At 44.0% G+C, this 26,418-nt stretch overlaps 2 protein-coding genes across 2 annotated transcripts; one reads left to right on the forward strand and one right to left on the reverse strand.

Moving 5' to 3' along the window:
* The first annotated feature begins 5,628 nt into the window (after window positions 1-5,628).
* On the forward strand, window positions 5,629-10,753 carry LOC149286778 (kelch-like protein 21). The gene is made up of 4 exons (XM_089493617.1): window positions 5,629-6,685; window positions 8,172-8,577; window positions 10,009-10,081; window positions 10,436-10,753. Exons 1-4 carry the CDS (start codon window positions 5,629-5,631, stop codon window positions 10,751-10,753), a joined length of 1,854 nt encoding a protein of 617 aa, XP_089349743.1.
* A 4,823-nt stretch (window positions 10,754-15,576) lies between these two features.
* Window positions 15,577-22,514, reverse strand: LOC149286779 (zinc finger and BTB domain-containing protein 48-like). The gene is made up of 11 exons (XM_089493780.1): window positions 21,819-22,514; window positions 21,065-21,342; window positions 20,727-20,838; window positions 20,425-20,517; window positions 17,909-17,995; window positions 17,222-17,376; window positions 16,947-17,083; window positions 16,479-16,643; window positions 16,164-16,252; window positions 15,876-15,984; window positions 15,577-15,776 (listed from the first exon to the last, which is right to left on the reverse strand). The coding sequence occupies exons 1-11, from the start codon at window positions 22,512-22,514 to the stop codon at window positions 15,577-15,579; spliced, it is 2,121 nt and encodes a 706-aa protein (XP_089349906.1).
* Window positions 22,515-26,418: the final 3,904 nt, after the last annotated feature.

The raw sequence follows: 26,418 nt of genomic DNA on the forward strand, positions 1-26,418 counted from the left end.
AAGCCAAAAACTACAGCTTCTCAAGAACTATAGGAACAGGTGGAGTAGTTTAAATTCTAGTTCCCTAACCACCCAGCTTCGCAAATCTACTAATTGAAGGGGGTCTAGACCTCGAGCTAACCACGGAAATGCCATAAACTTTGAAATAAGGAGGCAAGCTCTTTAACCTTTTAAGTGCCATAACTTACTTTACCGCGCTCTCTCAAGTTGCTGGCCCTTGGGCTACTGTGAGCACAAATCCCATCGTGTGCGCAGCCAAAAAGGGCCATATGTATTAGATGCAATTTGGTGGCTAATTGTTAAATGTGTGATGGTCAGGGAGATTATTCAGTTGGTTACCATGGTGACTGCTCCACAATTTTTGCTTGCTTTTTATAAAAATGACCCGTGTGGATTATTCTCCATTTAGGCACTTGAAGGGTTAAGGCTGTGGCTTAGGCAGTTGATATATTGTAGCGCAATAGACTATGGAAATTCAAAGAATACAGATGTAGCTCATAGGCAAAATAATGCCCCCTCCCTGATGAAGTACACGCTGCTGGTTCTTGCGCGGAGAAGAAGGGGTCTCTTGTGTTGGCCGAGAAGTGGCTTCACACTTTTTGGTTCACAGCTAAAATATTTGTCGCATATTTAGTTACAAAATCCGTGCATCCCAATAGCTGTTTCCGTAGCACCTGGCAGCTGCTTCAACATCTCAGATTCTCGAGTGTAACATTAAACTGCCCCGACTGTTCCGATCGCACAGATGCTGCTCGACCTCCGGCGTCCTGCTGATCCACGATAGATTCCTATTCTTTTAAGATAGATCTGCGACCCATTTTAATGATCATAAAGAATAATTCACCAATCGGCTCAGTCTGGCTTTAGCGTTTGCGTGAAGCGACTTCGCCCGGATTCGCTTTCCTATTCTGCCTGTATTTGGTCAATCTTTATCGCTTCCTGTACTTCCTACACGTTTTCACACCGTCAGCCCGTGGGAGCCGCACTTCGCACCTGCCGTAGTGATGAATCATATCTGTAAACACGGAGCGGCTTTTAACCCCTTTGTGGAAAAAAAACACGGGCTCACAGTGCATTGTTTTTAAAGGGTTTAAGGACGACCCGTTGTCCTTAAGGGGTTAAACTGATCAGCGAATTAATCTCAATGTGTCCTGTGACTTAAAAAAAATACATTTAAAGGGACAGTCTAGTTCCCAAAATTGTTGCTTTTAATAAAATCTATGGGAGTAGCAAATCGTATGAACCGGTATCGGCTTGCATACACGCCATTGGCTGTCACTACTCCCATTGACTGGAATGGGGGCGCTACTGAGCGTGTCCAGGAAGTGTACTTAAGTACACTTCCTGTTTGCTTTTCTTGGTTTCTGTATAAAGAAGGAGGGAAATAAGACAGAACTCACATGTTCTAACTCCAGTAACTAATGCGTTTGCTGGTTTGCATGCACTAAAATGCATTGTCCTTGCAGAAATGGAGTCTGCTATGTATTTTTTATGAAAAAAGGGCAGGAGTGGCCTTTTAAGTGTTGGGGCAAAATCTATGGGTGAAAGAGCATTGCAGGGAATATTGTTAAAGAAACTGGCAGTCAAAGAAGGATCATGGGAGTTGTAGTTCACCGAGAGCTGAAGAGCTACAGTCTGATCTACTTGGCCCTTGCAATAGGTTGAGGGACATGAATGCAGTGTGAATAAACCCTGTTCACTTCTGAATGAATAGCTGCCCAGTGTTGGGGCAGACCGCAGGATTTGTACAGACCACACGTGTGATTCGATAAGTCAATGGGCAGCCTTGTTTTCTACATTTTTCTTCAACAACTGAAGCCCCTAAAATATCTTCCAACCTGATGCCCAGGAGAAAGACCAATTCACTGATGTACTTCACCAACACTTGAAAAAAAACAAACAACCTCTTCTCTTAGTAAAAGGAGAGCTGAACATACCAGACTACCAGATTTAATTTGGCTCATAACCAGGTGAAAAGCTGCCGTAAGGGTCTTTAGGGAGTCCAGGAAGGCTGGATGGCTCTGACATGCAGGAGATGTGTCCACCAAGGGGTTTGTTGTTGACTAATCGAGCTTAAAAATTCCCAGGTCTTATGACTCTGATACAAACATCTAGAGAAGAAAAGAACTTTGGACATTTAGACATATTTACACTCGTTAAAAAAAAAGAATACAGTAAGCTTTGGGTATTTTAGGTAAATTAGTAATGATAAAAGCTGTAGGCGTGATGGTTTATCGTCGCTGTCATACTCAGGGTTAGTAGAGAAGAGCTGGAGCAGCCAGGAGGGATGATTCTCACCCTGATCACGGCTTTACTCAACTGACACGTCACATTTTAAGAATTTATTAACCTAAAAATATAATCTACGTAACCTATTGCGTAACTCGGCGGAACGTCCAGGCTCGGCGTTGGCTTGTTCCGTAACAGTATCACTGAACAGTACTTCTATTTAGGTACGTTGTATCCCGATGGCGAAATGACCACGTGAGCCGCCCAACGGTATATAATTAGAAACTGAGATTATAAAGTCATTAAAGACATTACCGGATGGCCCCAATAACTCTATGGATGTTCTAATCTGGTCGGTTGTGATCTAATCCATTTGGGAGTTTGTTGCGAGGTTTTAGACCCGACCACCCAGGCATTCATTGACAGAGTTAAGTTTTTGGAAAGTGTTGGGTCACGTGCCCGTGAACCTAGTTCCTGTAACCACGATGCTCAGGTTTCGGTGGGGGGAAGGTAGTCTTTGCACAGGGCATCCGTGAGCCAATGCTGGCTGAGGTCCAGCTCTGTGTTAATCTCTGCATACCTCGCCTTTAGATATGGATTATGAAGGCAATTAATTCGCACCCAGTTTGCCCGCAGCCTACTTTACTAGAATTCGGTTCTGACTGCAGACTTCTATACTTCTATAGAAAGTTCCTAGCAGGAATAGTGGGGTTTTGAGGGCCTGGCTTGTGAGCTTACAATCTAAAGGAGTAGTATGGGTCATCGAAAGAAAAGGAGGGCTGAAAAGAGGGAGTAGTAGCGGTAAAGAGGGCAGTCGCTGGCGGAGGGTGGTTCGATATATATCTGGAGAGGTACCAACTGTCCACCAGCTCCCAGGAAAACCACCTCACGAGCCTGAAATAGCCGCTAGATCATGCCGTTTCCAGACAGGCTGTGGGGTTTCATGCGCAGCGCCGTGCAGGGAATGTGCCATCTGGCACCCAGCGCTGTGGCACCATCTTGCGCATGTCCACTCTTTGCCCGTTCCTCGTACCCAGATAATCTTCCAGCTGGGAAGCAGATGTCCCTGAAGTGGCGCAGGACCCAGGCAACCTAGCCATCTAGTTAACCCTTACGACACAACACCCTTCAATATTCAACTGAATTACCTGTAAACAGAATGACGTAGTCTAAGCATTACATACATGATACATGCGTGTTAGAAACCCGGCTATAGGCAAAGGTATCTGAAATGGTTATTATGTCATCTCGGCCCGATTGTAAGGTTGAGAAGAAAGGTGGGGTGAGAAGAAAGGAGAGAACTTGGGGTTGAGTGCTGATCCTGCCACTGATTGCCTCCTATCTTCTGCTTCCACGCAGTGAACTGCTAATCTTCAAAAACATTTCGCTGACAAACAAAAAGCACACATATATAGAGAGAGAGGTTTTTTGATTGATGAATTTCGTTACACCGAACGCTGAGATGGCAACAAAGTATCAGCCTCTGAAGAAGTAGAACCCAAGATTGTAAACTGGCGAGCCGGGCTCTCTCCACCTAATGTATCGGTTTGTCTTAGTCTGTCAGTTCTCGTCCTGCGTAGATTGTTGGCGTTGTATAAATAAAAGATAATAATAATAATAACCCGGGCGGACGCTCGGAGACGAGACAGGATTTTTATCCAAATTTATAACAAACGACGAAACATTTGAATAAATCACTTTGAGAGTAAAAACGGATTTAGGCAGCCACGGTGTTTTTAATGTTCTCCGGAATATTTCTGATAGATGCGACACGTATGTATTATTTCATGTCTGTAGACGGCGCACTCTCCTGGCATTAAAGGGTTAAAGGGGGGTTACTTTGAAGGATTGTCACTCGCTGCATGGTGAGTCACCCCATGCCCCGGCGGAGAGCAGCGTGGGGTCAGCTGTCTGGCTGCAGTTTCAGGCTGCGTGTGGCTGAGCTCCGCCCACTGGGCGTCACCCGGGAGCCTAATGTGAGCAGTTGCAGCTCCAAGTGGTGTCAGATACAGAACAGGAGCGCGCTTTGTGCTTGGCTGGCTGGCTGCAGGATCCGTCTGTCTGTCTTTATAAACCGCAGGTCAGTGTGCGAGGCGGCAGCGCGGTGCGTACCGATGGGCCATGCATACGCTGTAGCGCAGTAACACCGGGGGATTGGGCTGCGGTCGCTGCGTGTGTACACAACGAGAGCGCATCAACACACAAAGCACGTGCCTCGCGAGGCTGCATGAAACACGAATCAGTGAGACACGTGAGATCGATAACACGGGGAAAGCGAGCGTTAGATCGTCGTGAGCAGCCCTGGCGGCGCATGCGTCCTAATTACTTTTAGATTGTAAGTTCATGTGGCCGGTACCTTGTGTTCTTGTTATTATCGTTTATTTATATAGCGCCAACAATTTCCGTAACGGTTCTTACAGTCCCTACATTCAAAGGGTCTCATAAAACTAGAACTGACGATGCGTTAGGAAAAGAGGGTCTGGCTGTTACCCGTTGTACTGCACTGCGGACCGCGGCGGCGATATATAAAGTGATATGTATGCCGATGTCTGTAATGTATCCTCAGCACCCGCCCTCCGTGGGACGGGTTAATGGTGTTTATCTGGTTAAAGGCTCAGCTTCCAGCGCGTTCCGTGTACAGAGACCCGGCGGGGTCACATGACAGTTAACTGTTTAATTGCAGGTTGGGATTGTGACAGCTGTAGGGAATGAGGCGTATGGGGGGGGAGACTGCGAGCGGCACGAATACTCGCCGTTGCTGGGAATGCGGAAATGTTGTCTTTACCTTTTTTAGGGGCCAATGTGGAAAAAGATGCAGAGTCACATAAACCTTTAAGTCCATCTGAATGCCTTCCATCTAAAGAAGAGACCTTTGAGGTCTCAAAAGCGTATGACTCTGCATGGTTTTCTGTGTTGGCTTCGGACTGGACGCGCTCTTTGTTACGCCGACCCGGAGAGCTGTCTTTCCGTGTGCCGATAATATGAGAGTCTGCGTGTGACAGCGGGATGTCTCAAACCGGAGTGTATCCATCCAATCATTTACACGCGAGCCGTGTGCGTTATCCCGCCCTGTGTGCCACGTGTTATGTGTGATCTTGTAATGTGAGCTGTGTGTCCCATACTGTGTGGGTTATCTGATCCCTTGTGTGTTATCTCATGTGCAGTGTGCTATCCCGTGTGTTGCGTGTCTCGTGCAGTGTGTGTGATACTGTGTGTTGCATGTCGCGTGCAGACAATATAATAGATGTTTCTATTATTATTGGTTTATATAGCGCCATCATATACCGCGGCGCTCCGCACTGGGCTATAAAGCCATTTCTATGGGAATAGATTGGCGTTTGTCTCACTCCCCGCTCTGTCTCTTTTCCCCCACAGATGGTCGACCACTGAGCCCATAGCATGGACCGAGCCGTGACCCAAAGCATCGCCCCGGAGCCGGGCCAGCCCGAGGCCTCCGTCTCCTGCCTGCCATTCTATGACTCGTCCCATGCCCTCCGCCTGCTGCGGGGCATCCACGAGCTGCGGGCCGAGCACAAGTTCTTCGACATGACGGTGAGCGCCGGCGGGCAGGACTTCCCGTGTCACCGCACCGTGCTAGCCGCCGCCAGCAACTACTTCCGCGCCATGTTCGCCGGCCGACTGCGGGAGAGCCAGGCCGAGCGAGTTGAGCTGCACCAGGTCACCGGGCCTATCCTGGGCCTGCTGCTCGACTTCTGCTACAGCGGCCGGGTCACCGTCACCCAGGAGAACGTGGAACTGCTGCTACAGGCCGCCGACCTACTGCAGTTCCCCTCGGTGAAGGAGGCGTGCTGCGCGTACCTGGAGCAGCAGCTGGACGTCAGCAACTGCCTGGAGATCCAAGACTTTGCTGAGGCCTACGCCTGCCGGGGCTTGGCCGACAGCACCAAGCGCTTCATCCTGGCGCACATGCCGCAGCTGGCCCAGGCCCGCGAGCTCGAACGGCTGCCCTGGAAGCGCCTCCTCGAGTTCATCCGCGACGACCGCCTCTGCGTGGACAAGGAGGAAGCAGCCTACCAGCTGGCGGTGCGCTGGGTCCGGGCCGACCTGCCGAGGCGGCAGCACCGCTGGCCCGAGCTCTTCCAGCACGTCCGCCTGCCCTTCATCCGCCGCTTCTACCTGCTGGCGCACGTGGAGAGCGAGCCGCTCGTCTACCTGAGTCCTGCCTGCCTCAAGCTGGTCGGAGAGGCCCGCGCCTTCCAGTCGTGCGAGTACGATCGCCACGACCGGCCCTGCGAGCGAATGAGGCCGCGGCCCTCCACCGGCCTGGCCGAGATCCTGGTGGTGATTGGCGGCTGCGACCAGGACTGCGACGAGCTGGTCACCGTGGACTGCTACAACCCGCACAGCGGCCAGTGGCGGTACCTGGCCGAGTTCCCCGAGCACCTGGGAGGCGGCTACAGCATCGCAGCCCTCGGCAATGACATCTATGTCACGGGTAAGGGCGGAACCTACTTTCGTTGGGGTAACAGGATAGGCATCCACCTCATATCAAAGGGGGATGCGGGATGGGTTGGGGCGGCTCGGGTCGGTGCCGTCACGCTGGTGTAAGGTGAGATGCTTTGGTGAGATGTTTAATTTTCTGAACTCCTGCAGCTCCGTGCCGGGGTAATCACTCCCTGACAGGGCAAATACCGGGGCAGAATGATTGGGGGTGGGATGAGAACGGAGGCAGAACAAGCGAGACCCCCCAGCTCCGTAATGCAGGAAGGGGAGGTGCATAAAGGGTTGGTGGTGATTACTCCAGAATGCTCCGCTCCCTAACATTTTGCTCGATCCTCGGACCCTCGCATCGCCCCCTCATCAGACCCTCGCATCCTCGAGCACCTTTCATTTCTCCCCAGATCTGTGTTACCCTCTGTGCACTTTGCCATGTGACAGGTCACAGCAGTCTCTGGATGCGTTGTTATGGCTGGAATCTCGCTGGGAGGAGAAGTCTTCGGTCACGGGGCTGTTTATTAATAGAAGGGAAGAGAATCTGGAAAACAGAACAAGGAACCCGATCCAGAAATACAAACGGCGGGAAACTCGCTAAATCCCAATCGGACAATTCACAGGACAGGAGTCCAATAAATTCCTGCTGTTTTGTGTTTTTATAATGACCAATAAAAACACAAAACAGCAGGAATTCAGTGCATGCCTAGCAAATACTACTCAAGAGACACAAGCGGCATAACTATTGGGGATTCCGTCGCACAATACGGCCAAATATTGCTTCGGTGGCCACTACGTCAAAGTACCCTGAGTTCGAGGGTCCTGTCTAATTTTTCACGGCTATGTTACTAACCAAGGAGCTGAATCAGTGGGACTCTCAAGCAATTTAACGCCTCCTCTGGAACCGGTAATGAGACTCCTGCGTGGCCGGAGGTGCTCCTTAACCCTAAGGTTTGGGGACAACCTGAAAATACCCGCAGCGCAAAAAATATACAGAAAGAGGAGCCTAAAACGTATAGAAGTTAATGGTGTCCAGAGAAGGCTTTGAATTGCTCGAGAGTTGCACCTGCTGTCACATAAATCATTTTCGTGCCTTCTGGCTGGCGCTTGGATGGCTGGTGCCAACTTCCTTCACGTCTCAGCCACGGCCTCGCGCACGTCTCTTCTTATTGTCCGAGTCCATTGTCTATTTAACCCTTCAACGGGAAGGACACATGCATCGCCCCTACTACTTACCTAGAGATAGGAGACACGGGGACAACGCCAATGGTTGGCCGAGCCGCGCAATGAGGACAATAATGACGTGATGGGCCGCTTGTGGTCTATTAATAATTTATCAATGAACGTGACCTTACAGATGATAAGGGTTGGACTTCTAGCTATCACTGCATACTTGGCATGACGTTTGGTGGACTGAGTAAGGAACGGGTAGTGACGGGTTATGGTGCTCGTTACGTAGATACTGACGCTTTAATATCGTTCCCTTCCAGGCGGCTCAGACGGATCTCGGCTTTATGACTGCGTGTGGAGGTACAATTCCAGCGTGAATGAATGGACAGAAGTGTCGCCGATGCTGAAGCCGCGAGAGTACCACAGCTCCACGGTGCTGAAAGGGCTGCTGTACGTCATTGCCTCGGACAGCACGGAGCGTTACGACCACAGCGTCGACTCGTGGGAGTCCCTGCGGCCCATGCTCTACCCAATGGACAACTGTTCCACCACGTCCTGCAGGGGAAGGCTGTACGCAATCGGCTCCCTAGAAGGCAAAGAAACCATGGTCATGCAGTGCTACGACCCCGACACCGACCTCTGGACCCTTGTAAGCTGCGGGCTGCTGCCACCCTGGTCGTTTGCACCCAAAACGGTGACCCTAAACGGCCTTATCTATTTTGTAAGGTAAGTTTCTGAAATGGAACAACATCTTAAATCACACAGAGCAGGTTATCGCATGCGGTGAAATGTTTCTTTGGCACATCGCTAGTAGGGTTACCGTCGCTTTATGAAAAGTCCAGACGGCACATAATCCGTGAATGATTGCACTTTTATCACCAGCCTTAAATGGCAATATTACATTTAAGGTGAATAAAGATGTGTGTCAGCGCACTTAGCACTTTACCGAAGCAATAAAGAACAGGGAGATTAAGTGTCCTTTTTTAAGAATGTGTAGACGCCATGTTCTTTTGCCCATGTATTATTTATATCACTAAAAGGCACTGAACGTCCCCAAAACTGCACACATTGCTGCGTGAGCTACAAGGAAAATGAAAAGTGCCATATTCATTAAAATATCTCGGGGGGGGGCAGCCATGGTTTGAACGGGTTACCGAAGGCAGGAGTGAGTGCGGACTACTCTCATCACACTCAGCCGGCCCACACGAAGGTTTGAGTCCTAAAGAACCTGGCCAGCTTGGGCATTTTATTTCGGGCAGTTGGAGAACCAGAAGCTACCCAGGCCAAATCATGTGACATTTTTAATTATCGGAGTCCCTTTAAAACTATATATATATATATATATATATATATATATATATCTAATGTGTACCAGCTTTTTTCTAATATAATCCATTTTTTAAGTCCTGCTGGGTTTTTACAATTATTTTTGTGAATCAGAATTGGGAATATCCAATAAAAACCAAATATACTGGCGTCCGACCCACTTGGCAGCCGCATAATACCCGAGGAGAACATTGCGTTCCTTCTCCCTGCGCCGAGAATGTAGATAAAGCCTCTTTTAAATATGATGTTTAGATCCTGGGATCTGGACAGGATCCTCCCGGCGGCGCCCCCGTCTCCCAGACGTACCGGCCGTGTTTTTAAGTGTCAGAGTTATGTTTTTGTCCTAGCGACGTCTGATACTTACCATGATTATTGCCCAAGACGTATCTCTTCACTTTGCACACGACAGCTGCTCGGTGCGGTCGGTGACCGCTAATCCCTCTCACCTGCTTCTGTCGCTCGCGTTCTGCCTGTAATAAAACCCCTCTCTACGACCTCGCGTCCCGAGACCACCAGCCACATCTTGGCATCTTCACCTGAAGTAACTATGAGAGGCTTTTTCTTGTCTTAACAGAGTAATAGAGGCTAGAGGCGCTGTATCTCTAAATTAACCCCTTAGGTCTCACCAGCGGTGAATGTTTTTTCAGGTCTTACACTCTTTGTCTTACTTTTCATGTTAGACTAGATGTCATACATCAACCTCTAAAGACCTCTAAATGTTGAAAACTTTTTATATAGGAGCCCGATGATCTATACATTGTATAATTACACCTCATTAATCCAGCTGACCTGTCAATTTCTTGTAAAATAACGTTTCTTTCACACTTTCAGGGATGATTCAGCCGAGGTGGACGTCTACAGCCCAATGAAGAATGAATGGGATAAAATCCCGGACATGAAACAGGTGACATCATGTTATTCCACCACCTTTTTCATCTGTCTTCCGCAAAAGGGCGGAGCCTTCGTGCACGCCTGCTCCCCCGATTGGAGGAATGGGGAGATATTGGTTATGGGTTTTTCTTATAAATGGCACAATAGAGACTTCACTTATTATTATGATTTGTTTGCTATTATCAAATATTGTCCAGCTGCGAAAGAATGAGAAAATGTAAGGCTTGAGTACTGAAATACTCTAGAATTAGGCTGCTCCATCTTGTGATGTAAATCTGCATAAAATCTTTTTCCCTTATGTGAGCCTCAAACATTCGATGTGTATTTTTTTTTTTCCCGTCTGTGATCTTCTTTTAATGATTTCCAGGTTCACGTCGGAGGAAGTCTGGCGGCTCTCGGCGGAAAGCTCTATGTGTCCGGCGGCTACGACAACACGTTCGAGCTCTCTGATGTGGTGGAAGCCTTCGACCCCGAAACAAGAACGTGGAACGTCGTGGGCCGTCTCCCCCAGCCCACTTTCTGGCACGGCAGCGTTAGCATATTTCGGCAGTTTATGCCTCACACGCAGTACAGCTTTGATGGCGTTCCGTTAGACAATGCGAACCACGAGAGAAACACCATCAACCTCAACCGAAGGAGACAGCACTTGCACAACCACAACCTTAACGAACTGCATCGGCGATGACCAACTCTCGGGGTCTTCTTGCCACCGGGGTAATTGGAGGCCAGTGCCACTCGCTATGAATGCATTCGGCCGTGAAAGCGGCCGGGGTTATTAGCCGCGCTGTCTTTATAGCGAAAGAACTTGGCTGTCTTTTTTAATAAGAAAAACAGAGAAAGGTACTCTAGGTGTAGAGACGATCTAAATGTCCAGAAATGCTGCTGTTTCTAAAGAGAGAGCTTAGTCATTAGAACATATATTTTTCTAGTAAACCTAAAAATGATTTGAATTACACTTGAACACCCTGTTTCCCACAATGTCTTCTTAGTGTTGTGTGTTAATGCATGCTTCCGGTATCTTCATTGTATCCGTTGTGCCCGGCACTATGTATACTGACAGCATGGACTGATTAGTCACATTGTTTAAACGCAGTCTATACCGTGTAACCGTCTCTTGAGGTTTTCAGTTTTGTTGCTGGCCGGAGGTGCTGTATAGATTGTCTCGGTTCCAGGGACCGGATTTCCATCGTCCTGCTGTCTTTGGGTCCATTTTAATCCCCATGTCCAAGTCTCCGCAGTGCAGTCTTACCCTTCGGTGATGTGACACCCCAGCCTGTCGGCCGTCTGCGCGACGTGGCACCTCTGGGTGATTATGGTCTCGGCCACCAGGGGGCAGAGCAGAGCGAGTGCTGACTGACCACACTCACAGTCACAGAGACGTCACTCAGAGGAGAGGGAGACCCTGAAGCAATCTAGGTGCTTTATTTAGGTTTAAAAAAAATGGGCATCGCTGCCCCTTTAATAATTATTTACGGTAATAAATTATATTCTCGGCCAGCTTCTTCTTTTAAGAAGGAAAATGTGACGTGGCGTCCCGTATGTCATCCTCCATTTTTTCGAATTTTCTTACAGCCTTTTATATTTCATAATTTAAGAAATCTTGACTATATGTAGCATATTATATATAGGTCTTCTTGTGCCGTTCAGAATTTACATTTTTTTTTCCTAATGTTTAACTAAACGGTTGCTTTTTGAAGCACTTTGTGAAAGTATTTAATGTGTGACCTGTGACACGTTTAACCATTTATTCAAAATGGACAGTTGGGCAGTGGTTGGGGGGGGGGGACAAAACTTTGGTCCATCATCATAGTCAATGCCCAAGTTATTAAAGGGACATGCCAGCCATCATATGCACTTTAATGCATACCATAGCTGGGGGGGGGGGGGCAAATGCATATGGGGGTATTTGGCAGAATCGGGGGGATGTTGTTGCAAAAAAGGACCCCACAAAAATCTAAAGGGAGTTCACAGCTATCGTGAGCACATGCTGGCTGGAGTGCCCCCTTTAAGTTTATTGTTTTAAGCTCCAGATTGAGATTTAAAATATAAAACTGGGAATTTCTCCTCAAAGGGAATTTTTTTGTACATGTTGTGTTGTTTTTTCTTTTGCGTTGTATTTAAGTTTTTTTTGTAGCATGTTTTTATTTTTGCACATTTAGGACGTGGTAAATTATGTTTTTATAAATCACTCTTATTAAAACCAAGTTTGTGCTGATTTTCTTAGGTCATAAAGGTTTTTATACTTTTAAAGCAGTAGGATTTTATAGGTGCATTCGTCACTAAGAATTGCGGTTCTTTCAGATGTTGTCTCTTTAAATTAAAACGCATTTGACAATTCTGCACGGACTGCAGCGCATTTTACTAAATGCAATCCGGTGCATGCATTATTTTTTTTATTGCAGTTAGAGACTACTCCAAGGGTCCACACTGGCCCTCATTGAAAAACAGGAGCCACTAGTTTACCAAAACTACAAATCTCATTATTCCTAGCCAGCCATTGGACAGGCATGGAGTCATGGGGGATGCTCAACTACAAATCAGCTGGAAATGCTTGAGCGTTCCTAAGACGCCCCTTGTGGCCATCTGTAGAATTGCACTTAAAAAAAATGAGCTGTTTTGGGCTAAACAAACCTTGTTTTGTTACGATGAGCTGGGCCTTGGCGTGCAGTTCTTCCAGCATTGTTTATTTGCTGTGTGTAAACACCGTTAATACATTGTTTAGGTGATTAAAACAATAAAAGCCCTTTGAGGTTTATTTTATGCTGAAATATGTTGTGTCTACAGCTATGATTAACACATAAGCTACTTTCGTAACGCACCAGATGTAAGATCTAAGCGACTTCTGCAAGTGGAAGGTCATTATATATACATCAACTCTTAAAACAATATCAGGTTCTGTTTATCTGTTAAAAACAGCTTTTCACACACAAAAAAATGTAACTGTTAACTAGTAAAATCAGACAGCCTTGCAAGCAGGATCTGATATAATGGCAAGATTTAATAATAATAATAATTAATGCATCTTTTCAATGAGCGATCGCAATTTCTTGGAGAATGGATAGCGCTCTGATGAATTGGCTGCTGGATATTATTAACTTGCTGTGTTTAATGAAGCACCTATTTTCTAACTTATTATATTTATTGCAATCATTTTTCATATAGAGAGGAGGGAATATAATCCGACATCTGTATTTTCTTAGGATCCCCGAGCCTGTTGTTGAGGCAACCAAATGGGTGACATCACGTTAAAGGTTCTTATTGTATCTCCAAACCCTTAAATATATCCGATTGATGTAAAGGAGGCGTTGGGTTAATCCTGCAAGTAAACGTGGTTAATGTTGGAAAGCATGGTTATGAAGGGTTACAATGCTGTTCCTGTACCGCTCAGCACCGCATATTCACTCTATCACCCGCTGACACAACAGTAAAGTATTTGCCGTCATCACATTTTCTGGAATCTGTGCTCTTGACATTTGTTGCCTTATATTTTTGTAGAATGTTTTATGTATTACATTGTATTTGTAGACTTTTGGGGTGAAACTAAATAAAGTTATTAAACCAAAGGGTATCTGGTTCGGTTTCATTGTAACTTTGGATAATACCGTTAATCTGGATAAAAATCTAAACGGGAATTATATTGATCTAATAATTCCGTCACCACGAGGGATTCTTTTACTAGTAATCAACAAGAAAATAAATGAATACCCGTATTTAAGATAGAAACACTTAAAAGAAAGTTTTAGAAGAAGCCCAAGACTTAGGTACCCGTAATGGAATATACTTAATGTTACATTATCACCTAAACCCCAATATTCTCTATGCTACATCTGTAATTATAGAACCCTGTAGATGTTTCTCTACACATTACGCCTGGGGTCACTTTACTGTTTTCATGGAAAATCAATTAGGCTTTTAAATTAAACTTAGATCAGCGAACACAACGTGCCATTGGAACACAGGAGTGATGGGAGTGATAAAGGGCCATTGGGGCACAGGAGTGATGGGAGTGATAAAGGGCCATTGGAACAGAGGAGTGATGGGAGTGATAAAGGGCCATTGGGGCACAGGAGTGATGGGAGTGATAAAGGGCCATTGGGGCACAGGAGTGATGGGAGTGATAAAGGCCTCTGTATGCCTATGAAGAGATTCCATTAAAAATCAGCCGTTTCCAGCTACAATAGTCATTTACTACATTAACCCTGTCTGTGCTGGATTTCTGATCCATTTCATGTTATTTTAATGGACAAAATTAGCTTTTCTTTCAAAAGCCCCAAACTTTTGAACGGTAGCGCATATACAGAGTGTGAGAGAGATATTTGCGCACGCACATTTCTATCACTATTTACTGCAAACAAGACAATACAGGCAATGTGGCACAGATGATCATCATGGTCTGGTCAAGGCAGGAAAATGGCATCCAATGAGAGTCTTAAAATGAAATGTTAAAAAAATACCGTGAAGCCCAAGGTTTGTACAGCGATCCCGCGTTGGGTGTATCTCTGCAAATATCGCAATGGCGTTTCTACATTGGGCCACCGCTGGTTAGGAAAAGAAAACTCTGCAAACATACAAGAGAGGCTTAATCATTTATCAGAAAGGCCCTCAAACCCATCACAGCCTGCACATCGCTTTATGGTATTTGAGCCAGTAAGAGATCCAAATAAAGTTCTAATGTGAAAGAAAAGCATCTGATGGAACAGACTCGTGATTTTGAATAACGGGTTCTACGTGCATTTTTACAACTTTTGCTGCCCTTAAGCACAAGAGCGAAGGTACCCGAGCTGTCAGCGACTTCAGGACAAGGGCATCGTGTCCCGTTAGCTATGGAGCGTTGGAATGGAAATGCGTTGGGGTCTAACTTTCAGGACAGTTTTTAGTATTGTTGTTGTTCTTTGTAGCTATTTGTTATTGAATAACTAATACATTACTTTATAATATTACCACCAATGGTTCTTAAAATATATTTCAATAAAAGCCGTGTTCTAAAAGAAATTACCCAGAAAATGAGGCCAGATTCTGTTACTGGAGATAAATGTCTCCATGCTAACTGAACGCCCATTGCCCCCCAGACCGTATTAGAAATATTTGAGACAACATCAGAAAAAAAAAATCCAGGATCAGAGTTTCAGAAGCTGGCCAAGACTACTACCCTTTCACCAAAAAATAAAATCACGTAAACTAAAACTCTCACGTTTCCCATCGAGTGTCGGCTGAAATAACGCATATTCAACGTGTGAATTCCACAGAAAAAAAGGTGAAAAGTAATTTTTATAATTACACTTATGATCCTGAAACTTGTGCAGGGTGATTGAAAAAAAAATTGAAATTGGCGATTTCTTGAATTAACCCTTTAGTTGCCCATTCAAGAGTTTAAGCGTGTACATATATATATGTGTGTACGTATCCATAAACATATAAATAGGCACACAGAATTTTGTTTCAAGAAAATCACACTTGGTTAATAAATAAAATCTTATTTTTAATGTAATGTGGAGCCAAAGAAGGTCATCATGTTTCACAATCCTCATCAGGAATTGTTGTTGCTGTGATGAAGATGGACTGCTCTATGACATCAGGGGAGAAGGCATCTCCTGTGCATATTCTTTGCTCCGTGACCTCTTCGGGGAGGGCGTTGGAGTTAATGGACTCGACTATGACCTCGCCGTGGCCAACTTCCAGTTCATGCGGGCTCTGTAAACCGACCACCACTGACGGGTTTGGCAAAGTGACCACAGCTGGTGGATTCTGCAAGCCCACCACCACAGAAGGACTCTGTAAGTCGACTATGTCACCAGGGTTCTGCAAACCAACCACCGCAGTCTTTTCATCTTCAACAATTAAATTACGAAGTTTCCTCTGGCGCGGATTGTAGTTTTCGATGCGGTTGTGGATTTCCATATGGCGTCTCAGGTGCGCCTTAAAATAAAACAGTAAATACATGGTTAACAATACGCTTCTGCGTAAACAGGGTTTAATATTTAATCACTACAGGCCTCTCGTTAGTTTTGGGCTTGAGGATGACGAGGTGTAAAGGATATACACTGCTTCACTTTTGACAACGGTTTTAAAGACTATAGCGCCATAAGAATTCTCACCTGGCGGGTGAACTTGTAACCACACTCGGTACATTCAAACTTGCGGACTCCTTTGTGCCTTGCCACATGAACACGCAATTGTTCTATAGCTGCGGAGGAGAGGAATACACTGGGCTTTAAGACGATAGATGGTAATGACACATGAAAACTACTTGAACCACATGAATCCATTTCTGATAAAAGAAAGAGAGCCCTCCATGTGTGGGCAGCAACCGACTATGGAGAAATACAGCTCAGGGGGGATCACCTGGCACGTCAGGCTCTAAGGTATTCAACAAACAGTATGGCGTCCAGCTAATCGGGATGCGATTTTACCTTTAAAGGTTTTGCCACATATTTGACAAAAATGAGGTCGTCCTTCCTGGTGTCGGCTGGCAACGTGCCTTAAAAGAGGGGTTTTGTCTGTAAACTTCTGGTCGCAAAACTCGCAGCTGAAAGGCCGTTCCCCGGTATGTGTCCGGTTGTGCTTGTGCAGGCTCGCTAAAGAAAGGAAAATGTAACAAACAGTACAGCAATAAACACACAGACACTTTGGGAGAAGAAAAAAAACATTGGAATTTATCTTTAAAAAAAATTGCATAAAGCTTTCATCTATCTGTTTGGAGAAGTTGAAATTGGGATGGGGGGGGTGGATGAATTTCTTTGGAAAAAAGATTCCGAGGAAAGTCTCTGTCTCTGAATTTATGGGCAAACATTTGGTACGTTGCTGGATTTCCCATGAAATGTCTGAAGAAGAATTGTAATGCTTTGGCGATTTTGCTTTTGGATTTTTTTAAGCCCTACCTTGTGTTCTGAACGTCTTCCCGCAGAGGTGGCACTGAAAGGGTTTCTCTCCAGTGTGGGTCTTCAGGTGCATATTCAGATTGGTTTTCTGGGTGAAAGCGTGATGGCAGAATTCACAAACGTAAGGACGCTCATTTCTAAAGAGGCACGGACAAAATTTCACAGATAAAAAACATGATTTTGTTCTTCGATGAAATAAGTGGCCCTGTATTTAAAAAAAAAAAAAAAAAAAACTATAAATAAATCTCCACCTGCCCTGAGTTTTAAGAGCTCACCTGTGCTTGGCTTTGATATGCATCTGTAGCCCGCTGCGGCTTGAAGCCCGGTGCCCGCACTCCTCGCACACAAACAGCTTCTCCCCGCGGTGCTTAAATGCTTCGTGCAAACGGAGTTCAGTGCGTGTAAAGAAACATTTCCCACAAGTAGAGCACTGGAAGCAATCTCATGATTAGAGCTTGGCGAGCAAGAGTAATAAATGCAAAATCCAGTAGACATGGGGACATTTTATTTTAAGCAACCTGTTTTGGAAGGCTATAGAATGTGCGCACCCGTGTCTGGGGTCTCAACTCACTCAACACATGAGCTCAGAAAACATTTAAACAAACACATTAAAAAAAAAAAAAAAACTTATGGACTCGTTACTGCCCCCTGGTGGCTACACAAAGGATAACTTGTATAACGTAAGCATTCTATTAAGACAGAGATTAATATTAAATTGTTGGTTGAATCGGAGGACCACACAGCAGTCAACACATGGAATATTTCACACATTTATAAATTGCTCATATTGTTCTCTCCCATGAAAACACACAAAGGACGTATTACTTCTTGTGACTATAGCTGGTGCTTACCAAGGTTATACCATTTTGTTTTCCGCAGTCTCTAATGCACAATAAATAATACAATCAACTAATCCTACCAATTCAGAAATCCCACACTCCCTTCTAGACACAGGTCCTTACAGCGTGCGGCTTTGGGGCTCCGTGTAACTTGATCATGTGACTCTGTAGGTGCTTCTTCTGCATGAACTGTTGGGTGCAGGTATTACACTAAAAAGATATGAAAACATTAGTGAACTGTAAAGACTGCTTAACCCCTTAAGGACCAGGCTGTGTTTTACCTATTGTACCATTGGGACCGAGGCTGTTTTAATACTTTTGCGGTGTTCGTGTTTAGATGTAATTTTCTCTTCACTCATTTAGTGAACCCACACAAATTATATGTTGTTTTTTTCAGGACAAGAAGGGCTTTCTTCAGATACCATTGTTTTAATCATATTATCTAATTTCCCATAAAAAAAGTAATAAAATATGATGAAAAATGTAAAAAAAAACCACATTTTACTCATCCAAAAAAGCTAATGAAAAACCCACTAAATAGATTCTACTATTTGTCCTGAGTTTAGAAATACCCAATGTTTTTATGTTTTTTTGCTTTTTTCTGCACGTTATGGAGCATTAAGTACAGGTAGCGTTTTGCTATTTCAAAACCATTTTTTCCAAATCTGGTAATTCTTCCCCCCATGTGCCATTTCGGGTATCTTTGAAGCCGGCCAATGCAATTTACCCCATCAAGTCATATATTTTTGAAAACTAGACACCCCAAGGTATTTCAAATGCTAGTATTTTAACCCTTTCCATGCATGAGATTCTACCACCAGCCTTTGCCACACTTTGTGTTAGTATTTTTTTGGTATTTTTTTTTACACAAATTGTACTTTGGGTATACATTTATAGCTCCAGGTATACGTCACTATCAAACAACACCCTAATATGTGTTCAATAACATCTCTCGAGTACAGTGATACCACCCATGCATGGGTTTGACTGCTGTTTGGGGTTAAAAGGCCACATTTGGGAAGTGCGCTTTTTTTCCCCTATTTTGGTCAGTCTGTGCCTATGCCCTATCTTTGAGCCTGGCCACTACAATTTACCTCATAAAACCATATATTTTTGAAAACTAGACACCCCAAGGTAATTAAAATGGTAGTATTTAACCCTTTCCATGCATCAGATTCTACCACCAGCCTTTGCCACACTTTGTGGTAGTATTTTTTTTTTTTTTCCACACAAATTGTATTTTGGGTATAAATTTATAGCTCCAGGTATACGTCACTATCAAACAACACCCTAATATGTGTTCAGGAACATCTCCCGAGTTCAGTCATACCCCACATGTATGGGTTTGTCTGGTGTTTGAGGTTAAAATGCCACATTTTGGAAGTGCGCTTTTTTTTCCCCCCATTTCGGTCAGTCTGTGCCTATGCCCTATCTTTGAGCCCAGCCACTCCAATTTACCCCATCAAACCATTCATTTTTTTAAATTAGACACCCCTTGGGTATTTGAAATGCTTTTATTTAAATTTTTCCACGTCAGGATTTTTGGGAAGATACAGCGCTAATTTTAGCACTTGCTCATAATAATAAACTTTATTTTTTAATTTTATTTATTTTACTCCTTTTGGACTTTTTTTTTACATTTTGCTGGAACTGGATAGTTCCTCTAAAGCATAATAATTTTTAAATGTTACCATGTTTTTTTTAATTTTTTTTTAAATATTTTACTAATCACATAGTGATTAGAAAGCTGGCCTCCATTGACTTGTATGGTTGAATGCAGTACTTGTATTCAACCAGCAAGTGGAGCCAGAGTTCTCTAGAAGGTCAGGAGACCGTCTAGCGAACTTTTTCAACTTTATTATTTTTTTTCCCGGGCCGCCGCCATCTTGCGGATGGTGAAGACTGCGTGCAGCTGCGGCTGTGACCGCTCTCCGGAGCGGTCACAGTCCATCAAGAGGTAAGTGTTTGGTGTCGCTGGATGCCTCCTGATCGAGGCATTCCAGCGACACCATTGAAGTTTAGGAGGTGATCGTTGATCGCCTCCTAAACGCTTTTAAAACGGGCGTCCGCCGCCATACAATGTATGGCGGCTGTTGACGCCCCGGGGAGGGGCCAGACATGGCCCATCATGCCGATCTCGGTGTTGCTGAATGCCTCGACATCGAGGCATTACACCAACACCGTTTAAGCTTAGAAAGTGATCATTGATCACTTTCTAAGCTTGTTTAAGTCTGATGACGTGTCAGGCACGTCATAGGTCGTTAAGTGACCGTTTTGCATGACGTGCCTGACCCGGCAATGGACGTTAAGGGGTTAAAGTAGGAATACCTACTTATTAATAACAATGTATTACAGGTTCAGAAAGAAATAGAAATTCCAGTTTTATATTTAATCAAAATAGTTCCTCTCCTAACCTTTGGAAAGCAGAAGGTATGGAGATTGAAAGGAGGTATGAACGGTTCTACTGCCTGTAAAGCCAGCTCTATCGACAGATCTATTTTTCGAACGTGCCCACAATATGATAAAGTAGACAGTGAATACCTCTATAGATGGTGCCCTACTAGGATGGTCCTACTATCTTCGCCAACGCAAGAAGCAGTTAGTTGTAGCAGTCACCTAATACACACCACCATACTTACTTTGTAAGGCATATCCCCAGTGTGGGAAACCATGTGGACTCTTAATTCCATTCTCCTTTTGAAAACCTCATGACACAGCGTACAAGAAAATGCCTGTGAACATTAAAGGAGCAGATTCTCATGTTACGTAAAGGCCAACGAGAAGCCTGGCGAAAATAAGAAAACCTCCGTCCAAATGAGAGCTAAGACTTCAAAAATTCACATAAAAAACTAGACAGGGATTATCTAGTTAAATCAGAAGCCATTGAATTATTACCAGACAAGTCCGGGGCGCCATGTGCACCCCAGCAGTCCAGGCTCACCTGCTCCGTTCTGTTCATGCAGTTCCTCGCCTCGTGTTCCATAAGATTTTCCTTCCTGAAATAGCTCTTGCCGCATTTTGAGCATTCAAAGGGTTTCTCGCCTGTATGCTTCCTATCAGATATCACGAAACAGTCATTTGTGTACACGTATAGAGGAAATGTTCACAAGTACGTGATATAACATGTGGCACGCATGTGAAATATTATTACCCCCCATGTGAAACAGAGGACCTCTCATAGGGCTTTTACTAATTAGTGCCACTAGGTGGTCCAGTTCAGCTACAAGTACAGATCAATTTGCAGGTTTGGGATAAACCTGCTCCTGCATCAGTCTTTACCTGTTATGCACCTTTAGGTAATACTTGCTGAGAAATGTTTTATGACAGGTGGGGCATTCAGCCGGCATGGCCGCGTTTCTCCTGTTCGTAAGATTTTCACTGTCAAGCATCTTATCTTCGGTGGTGATTTCTGAAAGGCCGCTCTTCTTGGCCTGACACAACCTACGCTTGGGGTTCTGGGCCCTCTTCTCAGGGACATAATCCTCATCAAGATCGCCATCAATGTATCCATCTTCCTCCGCTATAACATCGTGGATGTGGTCAACTTCCAACTCCCACTACAAAAAAAAAAAAAAAAAAAAAAGATTTATTGCAAGATAATAACGTTCCAAAGGTACTACGCTGTGTATAAGAACGCATGGAATCATTTATTCTCCATTATCAGTGACTGCAAGAAAAGTTTATGTAAACGAAAGAGCAAAAAAAAAAATATAAATATATATATTACTCCCAGCTTTAAAAAGTTACATTTCCAGATGCAAGCATGCAAGTTTTAATCACATAATTTGTTTTTCTCCTGGAGTAAAGCAAACCCTTCTCCCTGGCAGCTACCCATCTACATATTATATGTATAATTATTATTATTTTATATAGCGCCATCAAATTCTATAGCGCTGTACAATGGGAATAATTAAGGCTGCCCAAATCTTGGAGAAAAGGCTTATCTATTCAAATACATGAAGATTGGTAACCTTAGAAAAAACACTAATTCACTAAACCATACGAAGGCAGTTAACGAACAAAAATCTGATACCGTGATGTAATCTCCATCGCAGCTGAGGCTATGTTCGCTCTTTTGCCCTCTCCTTTGCCTCTTGAATTCCCGTTCCTGCCCGTCTTCTGTATAATGTAGATTTTTAATGATGGTCGCCTGAGAAGTTAAATTTTCCTCGGCCCCCTGAAGCAAGCAGAGGCTTCTGTCTCGTCCGCGGTCTTCTCCAGAAGGAGCGTCTACAGCAGGAACGCTGCTCAATTCCGAAATCCCTTTCAATGCCTCTTCTCCCTCCGACTCCTCTGCCTGTTTCAGATGTCCATTCAAAGATTCATTGGCGCCGGACGGTTGGAGATATCGTTCGCTTGGATCTCCGGAGTCAAAACATTTCGGCTGAAACCTCTCGCAGACTTCGACCGCCTCAAAAATCCCCAGTTCTTTTGAAACAAAAAGCACTTTCTGAACGTTATGCTGCGAAAGGGCGAGTTCTCCGGTGTACAGAAAGTCCAGCACGAGCCCGATCACTTCCGAGAAGCTTTCATGAAGAATGATGTTCGTCGATGTGCCGTCTCCGTAAAGACTTTGGAAAAAGGGGCTACTGCAGGCCAAGATGCTCCAGTGGGCTTTAAAGTTAACATCGCCAACAACCAGCGTGGCGTCGCAGTATCTGCCTTCTTCTCTCTGTTTGTTCAGAGCCTGGAGGACCTTGACGCTGTGCTGAATAAAAACGCTGTCCATAATCTAAAAAATAAAACACAAATTGGGATTAATTCAGAGGCAGCAGCAGCCGGAAAAGTCTTGGAATTTCCCGTATATTAGCTAATGCCGGTCATAATTATACTAATCAGCAATATTTACCGACAAAACTTTATTTATTCCCAAAATCAAGGAGTTACCCTGTAATGATGATACTCATACATTGGCATCGGCTCTCTACCGTCTGACGTTACCTAATTCTTCCAGCGTGAAAACAAAAACCGTAGTATATGCAAAAATGTGAAAACATGACTTTAACCCGTTAATGCCTGATGCGCCGAAACAAAAAAAGGCACGTATTTGCCTATTCCGGGCAACGTGTCAGACGAGGGTGTGAGAGGAGACTAAGCCAGCCGGGTCTATAGAGAAAAATCTTTGCTGCAAAAACATGCGATAAGCAGAGCAGTAAAAGAGCGCAATAACACCATAATTTCCAGCAAAACAAACATCCCTGAGGTAAATACGTACAACGGCCCATAGATCCGCCATACATACCGTTATGCTGCAGGCACCAAACATGTTCCCGCGGCACCCTTCTGCTACACCCTCCCCTCAACATTACAGACTCAATCGTTATTTAATAAGTAATAGTTATTTAATAACACCAATAATAATAGTTTTGACATCAGATAGGGTTCCTTTTGTGTATTTTCTATATTTGTCCCCCTGTATATTTTGTGAGTGGGGGTGGGCATGTTGAGATATATATATATAACCAGCATAAGGAGGTCCCTGTGGAACCTATAGGCACTAAGCAGTAAGCATGCAATGAGAGGCAGTAAGGGGTATGTGCGGTATACTATGTGCAGGTTACAGGGCAACATTCATCCGTTCCAGCGGACCTCACTGGGTCGCATCCGGGACATGGGGTCAGGGAGAGGTTTGTGTACGGGGAGCGGCGGGCAGGCAGCACACGGGACGGTACCTGGACAGACATACGGAGCGGCCCCGAGCACTGACACTGCAATACCCACAGATTCAGCGCCAACCCCCAGCCTGCGAGCTGCGCAATCGCTTCCGGCCGCCAAGTATCGCGAGACACGACTACGCTGTGTACACAAGGCCATATTGAGCGTGGCAGCTCAGTAGCAACAACGTGCTGTCGGCCATATTGAGAGTGGCAGGATGACAGCACTCCAATTGGCGCTGCCGCATCCTAGAGCAGTAGCGACATAGCAGCCATATTTAGTGTGGCAATATCATGTAAACTTCCTACTGTAGGGGGCATTTTATGAAGGTGTCAGTTGTCATGGCAACAGATTTTTAAGAGCCTCACGGATATTCTGTTTATCATTTTATAAATAAGGTTTATTTGTCATTTATTTGCTAAATATTTGCTTGAACTGGATAATTTCCTCCTAAAACAAAGAGGAGGTTTGTTAAAATTTTTTGCATGTTATTCAGTTAAGTTATTTATTTCCAAAAGGAAAAGGCGACGTATTTTGTGTAAATTTGCGGCTGCTGAAAATGGGTTTTATTGGAGCGGAGCAATGAGGTGCGATGTGTGTTTCGCCGCTCTAATAATAATAATATTTGATCGGTGACTGTATTACTCCTGGGCGCACTGCTAGACAATACAATGCAAGGCCAGTGGAACAATGATTATTTGATACAACACTCAAAATGTAGTTAAAACAAAAGAAAGTAGCGTAAGCAAATATATATTCAGATGCGAGCAAATAATAATATTAGAGTGAACCGATAGAATCAACATTTGTGATTAAAGTAATTTAATTAGGAAACGTAGAACTTTTTAGTAAAAGAGGAAGGAAATTATGTTTCCAACTGGTTTGAAGCGCCTCGTTACCTTTGGGTCTGGACAAGCTTCTTTTCATCTTGTTTAGTAAACAAATACCCCTTTTGGATGGGTTCCGTGACCAAAACTACTTAACCTTACGTAAAAGGGTAGTAGATACTATCGCCTAACAATAAAACTCATTTGGATAAAAACAAAAAAAAAATTAATGGACGGTCGCAGCCATTTTTTTTTTATAGGGTTCAGGCTTTCTCAGCTCGGTAGACTGTTTGTCATAGAAATACTAGAGAGGGGACATGGAGAAAAAAATACAATGAATAATTTAAAGGGTCCGTCTGCTTTAAAACGGAGCAACAAATGTAGCAAAAAACTAGAAATGCCCAAGCCTTGAAAAATATCCCTGCTTTTGTGTATGTTTGAGTACGGTAATATTAAAATATTCAATGACGGAGTTGATGGGCCAATTGGTTCTTAAACGCAGTCATAATTTATGCCTCTCCATGCACTAAAGAACCCGTTGGAGCTTTCTAAGTAGTGGTTAATTGTAGTAATGAACGGCAATCCATGGTGCTATGATAGGAAACTGTCTTTTTTAATTGATTTAGAGGCTGTTTAGTGGTAAATCAATCTATTATCACTGCCCTCCAGATCGTCTCTTGGGAGAGTTGAACCCCCATACAAAGTCAATAGGGTTTCACTAATGAGTTTTGTGATCTCACCCTTGTCAGTTTTAGCCTAGTGTGTGCCCTCTGGAGTGTGCGTTTGTTTAAATATTCATGGAATCTGCTTCAAATTAACAAAAAAAAAAAAAGGAAATCAATACAAGGAAAATTAAAAGAGAAGAAATAGATACAAAATACAAAAAAAATAAAAAGCTACAAAGAAGGTTGCGTTCACAATGTCATATATATATACCGTAATGCCACTTCAGCTTAAAAACAAAAATACAACAAAAATTAGCATGTACCAGAATATAAAAAATATAAAAAACTGTCAAAAACTCAACAGCTAAAATGTACTTCCAACACAAATATTGTTTTATTTTACAGTTTTATTTGTAACAATATTATACTTGGGTGCATGTGTTTGCTTTATATAACAGGAGGAATATGTCAGGACGGTATTTTACACAAGCCTTGGGTACGGCTGCCACCTGTACAAAGGAAACATATTGCTAAACATCATATAAAAAATACAATAGATCCATGAGTGGTAGCCATTCTCCTCCATTAACAGTCGCAAAGGCTGCCTTTATAACAATTATTCTATCCGATGCCTAATATTTCATTTCCCGTAGACATTTAGTGAATCGATCGCTTACTGGAATCCATGTTAACCATTAACCAGAGAAATGAAAACATTGTTACTGCTGCTTCTGTATACCGTAAAAGGAACCTCCTTAGGTCTCATGAAAAATAGGGTCATCAACACCATCACTCTGGGTTTGTAGATCTGTGCAGCTGAAGAACAATATACTGAATACGGCAGGTTTATTAGAAAAAATATATTTTTTTAATTTTTCTAAACTACGAAGAGGATTCCACCAACAGTAGAATACAGTAATGTTAAAGAGAAGTCCACGGTACACAATAGCTTGTAGATAACATCACTAGTTGCGGTTGGTGGGAAAGCCTTTCTAGTAGGATTCTCATGAGCTTCCCACCTGTTCATATCAGATAAAAACTGATAAGAGTTACAGCCACCTCGAGTAAAAATCATCCAAGGACATCTCCTTTGTATGGGACTTTGTCTTCTGATGAAGGTCCTACGTGGGCCATACCTTCAGGTGGACCATGCTACATATTGTGAGCATCCTACAGCTGATGACATCATAACATTAAATAAATGACATCAGCGCTCAGGTCTTTGCTGCCTGGGATTAGCGATGCAAGGACTGCCCGCGATTAATGTCTTATCAGAGACTACCAAGGCCTCCATATTTCTTTGGTACAATGCGAAATCTGGCAAGAGGCTCCAAGTCGGGAGACGGTTTGATTTGAGGAAGCCTGACGTTTCTCAGTCCGCGCTGGATTCTTTTCCATAGTAAAATGGTTTAACATTTCTACTTTCATGGATTGTGACTCTTGCTTGTTTAGGAAGCCCACTGTTTCTCTGAGACACATGTAGTAT

Source organism: Sceloporus occidentalis, unplaced genomic scaffold (assembly GCF_023333645.1).
Source record: "Sceloporus occidentalis isolate IW3139 unplaced genomic scaffold, rSceOcc1.0.p SCAF_66, whole genome shotgun sequence".
In the NCBI taxonomy this organism is placed as follows: Eukaryota; Metazoa; Chordata; class Lepidosauria; order Squamata; family Phrynosomatidae; genus Sceloporus; species Sceloporus occidentalis.